Source organism: Melospiza georgiana, chromosome 1 (genome assembly GCF_028018845.1).
Source record: "Melospiza georgiana isolate bMelGeo1 chromosome 1, bMelGeo1.pri, whole genome shotgun sequence".
NCBI lineage: Eukaryota > Metazoa > Chordata > Aves > Passeriformes > Passerellidae > Melospiza > Melospiza georgiana.
Window position 1 is genome coordinate 153,769,782 of NC_080430.1, and position 6,429 is coordinate 153,776,210.

At 49.3% G+C, this 6,429-nt stretch overlaps 1 protein-coding gene and 1 pseudogene across 1 annotated transcript; one reads left to right on the forward strand and one right to left on the reverse strand.

The window, feature by feature from the left end:
* Positions 1 to 1,310: 1,310 nt before the first annotated feature.
* On the reverse strand, positions 1,311 to 1,976 carry LOC131081114 (feather beta keratin-like; annotated as a pseudogene).
* A 1,565-nt stretch (positions 1,977 to 3,541) lies between these two features.
* On the forward strand, positions 3,542 to 4,205 carry LOC131081105 (feather beta keratin-like). The gene is made up of 2 exons (XM_058019967.1): positions 3,542 to 3,665; positions 3,856 to 4,205. The coding sequence occupies exons 1-2, from the start codon at positions 3,542 to 3,544 to the stop codon at positions 4,203 to 4,205; spliced, it is 474 nt and encodes a 157-aa protein (XP_057875950.1).
* The last annotated feature ends 2,224 nt before the right edge of the window (positions 4,206 to 6,429 follow it).

Below are 6,429 nucleotides of genomic sequence, written 5' to 3' on the forward strand. Positions count from 1 at the left end.
GTGCTGTAGGCCAGGAATTGGATCCATTGGGCCAACACAGAAAACCTGAGAGGTGCTGGACATCTGATGGGGTTCAGTCAGGGCAGAATGGGGTTCTGCCAAGGGCTGTTTGCTGGGAGAAGTCATCCCAGGTAAGAAGGAATGCCTGAGTGTCGGTCAGAACAATTTTTTTCTTCTATGAAAAAGCCTTTGTTTTGTGGTTGTGGTTGAGAAAAAATGGAGCAAGAGGTGTCCCTGTGTGAGAAAAGGGAATGCAAGTGTCCAGGTTAGGATGGGGAAAGTGTATGACCAAGCAGAGAGAAGTGAACTGTCTGTTCAGCCCTGGTGAGGTCCCATGTGAGGTGTTGTGGGCAGTCCTGGGCTCCCCAGTGTGAAAATGAAGTAGATTTTGTGAATCCAGACCAGTTCAGGACAACAAGACTTCAAAGGGGTTGGAGAATCATTCCTAGAGGATAGTCTGAGACAGTTGGGACTCACGATGGACAAGGATGGATTGGGGGATGTTATCAGTGTGTGCAAAAGCCTGGTGGTGGCGGATGAAGACAAGGGAGCCCGGCTGTTCTCAGCAGTACTCATGTGCAGGGCTTGCTCACAGCAAGGGCACAAGTGAAACAAAATGGAACACCTTGGGCAAAGAATACAAGAATCTTTCATTGTGAGGGTGGCCACAGAGTGTAAAATGTGTTGGAGTGTCTGTCATGAGAGACCTATCACTGAGCTGTCCATGGTGCTGGAAAGGCTGCTCTTGCTGGCTCTGCTGGAGGAGAGAGTTAAAGCACTTGCACTCCAGATTTCCTGACAGAGTGGTTGACGTAGTTCCTCAGTTTGCTGCAAGGGTTCAAGAGACCGGCTGGTAAAAGTTTGTCAAGTGTTCACTGGCATGGAAAGGCTTTACCAGAGCTGTACCCAGGAGAGGATTGATGTGTCCAAGTCTCTGGTGTATCATCTGAGATGTGTGTGACAGATTGTGGAAGGTGTTCCCTCCTCTGCTTCCCATGCCAGACTCTGTTATTGGTTATTTTGACATACTTGTGAGGGAAGGTATTTTTGGTCTAATCCATGTAGTCCTGTGTCCTGCTGAGCTGTGGAATGTACTCAGTGAGGATGTGAGACCATTTGAATTAAAAAAGAACAGGAGGCTTCTTGGGTTTTGATGCAGAAAAGTTTATTGAGGCAAAGGAACAGGCAGGAGAACAAAGTGGAAGGGATGCAGTGTAAGATGCAAGTACAGTGACCATCAGCCAAGGTGCTTGGCTTGCAGTTTTTGCAGACTCCTGAGGTGGTGGTGTCAGGGGTGTAGCTGAGGGCCCTTAGCAGATGTAGCCGCCCCTTCTGCCATAGCAGCCCAGGCCTCCCAGGCCGTAGCCAAATCCACGGCCATAGCCAAATCCACCAAATCCACCAAAGCCACCAGAGATGGGCTGTCCCTGCACACTGAGCTCAGTGCCCACGGCAGCCGAGGAGGTGGATCCGACGGCAGTGTTCTGGGGGAAGGAGGTCATGATGGGTCCTGGCAGGGTGACCAGCACAGGGGAAGGGTCGATGATGACGTGGGAATCCTGGCATTGCAGGGCACAGGGCTCGTTGCAGCTGTTGGCCAGCGGGGTGGGTCCGCAGGGACTGCAGCGGTTGTAGCAGGCCATGGGTGTGGTGTGGAGGGTGCCTGGAAGACAGGAGGATAAAGCAGGGTAGGGGTGTGGGGGTGTGAGGGATGAAGTGTCAGCAGGATGAGGGAGTGTGGAGGCTGTAGTGGGGCTGTGGGGAGGCATGAGTGCTGCTGAGACTGGGCCTGAGCGTGCTGGAAGAGCGGGGCCAGGGGTGCAGGAGCAGGAGGGTCAGAAGCTTGAGTCTCACCTGACTGTCAGCAGGAGCACGAGGAGAAGTCAGTAGAAGTGTGTGAGGGATAGAGGCTCTGTGCTGGTATTTATGCTGGTCCTGGAGGGGCAGGACAGCCTTGTCCCATGGCCTTGGGGCATTTTTGAGGCAGTTTTGGGGCATTCTTGGCTGGCCCAGCCTGGTGAGTCATGAGGTGGGGACTGTTTTCCTTCCTGATTTTCTGCAATTTTATGTTCTTCCCCTGAGTCAGTGTCCATTTGACCTTGACTGCATATTTCAATTGGGAGAAACAGAGGTCAATGGATTGGAGCTGGTTTGTTTTGAATGTTGAAGAGGCAAACAAAGCCTACAGGAATTTGGGTGTTATTTCATGTCTTCACGCAACCCCCAGCCATTCCTTCTGTTCAAACCTACTTCTCTGCAACCTTGGATATGGTCACTGCTCTGGGCTGAAATTCCATAAATGGATCATGAGGTGGCCATGTAGCCTTGGCTGTGAAAACTCCAGCAGTTACCAGGACAGAATTAGGAAAAGAAATACAGGCAGGTTATGGGAGTTGAACATCCTGTTCTACACCACTGTTGGGGCTCCTCAGTGGAACAAGGCCTCGGACATGGTTGGCCAAGAGACCATGGCACTGATGGGAGTGGAGGATCCTTTAGATGAGAAGTGGAAAGAGCTGGAATTTCTTTCAGGCGGGAGGCAAAAACGCAAATGGGACATGTTGTCAATATGCCATAGAATGACCTCAGTGGTGACACCTCAAATCTCCTAAGCTGTGGTTGAATCTTCTATGAGTTGTGACACTCACAATCAACACCTTGGTCTCTAATTTTTGCAACTTAGCCTACCACCAAGGTCCGATGGAGATTGCCTCAGGAGCAGAACATGAAATTGCACAATTCCACAGAGGAACAACTGCTCCGTGACACAAAAGGAAAGAGGAGCTTACTGGCTGTCCGTTAGTAATTATTGGGTTTTACTCATAGGAACAACACATTGGGACTTACTAATTATAAGTTATGAAAACTTGTGGCTTGAACGCGGAAAAAAGGAATTGATGTCACAGAGCAGCCTGGGAAAAAAAGGGATTGGTCCCCGTTTGTTGTTTATTGGATTCCTGAATGAGGTCAAGGAATACACTTTGAATGACAGAGTATATTGTTGTGTAAATTGTATATATTTCAAAATACAAGTACAATGGAGGAAGTTCAACCCCGGATTGCCTCATGTTTCCCTGATCCTGTTTCTTGATATCATTGAAAACACAGACTAGAGGAGATTTCTTTCCTCTATCATGAAGGGCTCTCAGGAACTGTGACCTTTCCAAGTTATTGCAGAGTGACCTTCCGAGGACATCAGCAGCTCCCTCAGCATTCCTGGGTGCAACACAATGACTGATGGACATCCAGCAGCACAGAACAGAGTCCCAGGCACCCACAAACCACAGAACACAACTGCCACAAGATGACCTCACTGATGACATATCACCTTCCCTGGGTGCTGGCTGTTTATTCACCCGTCCCTGACACACACAGAACAGTCAAATACTCCCAAATACCAACTCCCAGTTAGAAGCTGCTGCCAAGGTCAAATGGACACAGCTTCAAGAGCAGGATAAGGAATTGTGGAAATGGATGAAGGAGAACATTCCCCACCTCATGACTCAGCAGGCTGGGACAGCCAAAAGCTGCCACCTCAAAAATGCCCCAAGGCCATGGGACAACGCTGTTGCCCATCCAGAACCTGCATAAAAGCCAGCCCAGAGCCTCTCTCCCTCACACACTTCTCCTGACACCTTCTCCTCTTGCTCCTGCTGACAACCAGGTGAGCCTCACGACCCTGATCCTCCTGCTCCTGCACCCCTGGGCCCTCTCTTCCAGCACCCTCAGCCCCAGCCTCAGTGGCCCTCATGCCTCCCCATAGACCCACAACACCCTCCACACTCCATCATTCCCCTGCATCATTGCCCACACCTCTGCCCTGCCTCACCCTTCTCTCTTCCAGGACACTCCACACCACACCCATGGCCTGCAACAGCCTCTGCAGTCCCTGCGGACCCACCCCACTGGCCAACAGCTGCAACGAGCCCTGTGCCCTGCAATGCCAGGATTCTCACGTCATCATCAACCCTTCCCCTGTGCTGGTCACCCTGCCAGGACCCATCATGACCTCCTTCCCCCAGAACACCGCCGTTGGATCCACCTCCTCGGCTGCCGTGGGCACTGAGCTCAGTGTGCAGGGACAGCCCATCTCTGGCGGATTTGGTGGCTTTGGTGGCTACGGCCTTGGCTATGGCCGTGGATTTGGCTATGGGCTGGGAGGCCTGGGCTGCTATGGCAGAAGGGGCTATGGCAACGTCTGCTAAGGGCCCTTGGTACACCACGCTCCCACTGTGGGGCAGGAAGGCATTTATGATCTGGCAAAGCCTCCTCCAAGCAAAGGACCTTGGCTGATGGTCACCCTGCTTGCACTTCAGCCTGGCTCTCTTCCATTTGCTGCTTATTGCCTCTCATTCTTCTACCTCAATAAAGTTTTCCTGCATCACATTTTAAGTTGAGTTCTTCTTCTTTCTGATGCCAAGACCCTTCCAGTCTCACTCAGCTTTCTGCTAGGGTTCCAGTGTCCATTGGAGTTGGTGAAAAAGTGCTCCAGGTCCTCTTTTATGATTTATTTCCCTACTCTAAAAACTGATACGCTTTGCTCCTCTCGTGCATCCCACAAATCCTTCAGTTACTGAATCACAGATCTGGATACACTAATGCAGATCTATCCCTGCCTCTGGCCCAAACCTCTCTGTGTGGTGTGTTCACTTTTGTGGACAGCAGTTGCTTCTGTCCCTCATCATCTTCCATGCCCTTCTACAGATCCTGTGAAGCACATCTACGTCTTCCTTGTATTTGTGAGCTCAGAGCTCAACACAGAATTCTGATTTTAGTACAGGAGAGCAGAGGGTGAGATTCCCCCACTCTCTTCTGCTGCCCACACTGTGGGATGAGCCCAGGACATAGGAGGAGTTTCTAGTCAGTGGGTGCACATGGCTGGGGCACATCCAATTCTTCATCCAACACCCCAAGTGCTCCTCCTGGGGCTGCTCTCAATCCTCTCATCACCCCTCCTTTACCCTGCATGTTTGGGATTGCTCCAATCCCGGTGCAGAAGGTTCTGCCCCTCTGCTATGGTGATATTGGAGAACTCTTCATCTATGGATTACTGGGATCAGGGAAGACAAGACTCTGCCAGAGGAGATCAAGAGTATGGCCTTGAGGATGATCCGTGGGTGAAGGTTTGGGACAGCCTCTGTCTATGACACTGGGATATTTTCCAGGCAGAAAATGTTGCCTGGCAGAGCCTGCTGTGTCATGAGGTTGGGAATGTTTTGCTTCAAACAGCTCTGAAATTCCACATTCTGCTCTTGAGGCCACATCCATCTGACCTTGGTGACAGATTTAGTGCGTTGGTATTGGTTCCACTATGGGTGGATGAAGAGATGGAGAGCGAGGATCCTGTATCTGGACTTGTGCAAAACTTTTGTTCCTGTGCCAGACAACGTCCTTGTATCTAAGCTGGAGTTGATGGCTGGACCTCTGACTGGATAAGGAATTGGCAGGATGGTCTCACTGAAAAGTTGTGGTCACTCCATGTCCCAGTGTGGAGAACAGGGATGAGTGGTGGCCCACAGGGATTGATAATGGAACCATTGCAACTTCCCATCTTTGTCAGGGACATGGAGAGTGGGTTTGAGTGTCCCCTTGGTTAGACTGGGGAAGACACCAAGGTCAGCAGTGTGGTTTATGGTCTGGAGGGAATGGATGGCACCCAGAGGGTACCAGAAAGGCTGTGTAGATGGGCTGGTGTGAAGCTCATGAAGGTCAGCAGGGCCAAGAGGAAGGTCCTGCACCTGGATTGGATCAGTCTCAGCAATGGATGTTGGATGGGCAATGAGTTACTTAACAGCATCCCTGAGGAGAAGGACTTACACACTAACACAACCATATAAAAAAAACTAAATTACAAACTAACCAAAAAATAAAAACTTTAGCTCACTAATAAAAAAAAAAAAAAACAAAAAACCACCACAGACTAAAAAAACACCACCATATAACTAACTACCAACAAAAAAACCACAATACACTCTTTTTATAATAATTCTTTCCACATTATAAAAAAAAATCAAAAATAAAAAGCAACCACATAAAACCCTATACAACAAATCACAAAAACCAATAAAAAAAACCCAAACCAACTTACTACTCTCAAAACTACTCAACTAACCCTAAACAATACTAAAAATAAAAGCCAACAAAAATTCTAGCTCTACACTAATGAATAAATAATAACCAATACATTATAAAAATACCTAAAAATATTTCAAAACCTGAATGGTGATGAATTGGACCTGTTCTGGCAATGTGAATGAGCTGAGCAAAATCCCCCATGTCCTGGGGTTATCCCCACAGTGAGGGCAGCACATTCTGTCCCTCTGCTGCACTCTGAGGAGACTGGATTTGTGTGCTCCACTCTGAGGACACAAAAAAAGGGAAGACATGGACCTCCTCGAGCTGATCTGTAAATGGCCTTGGGAGATGATG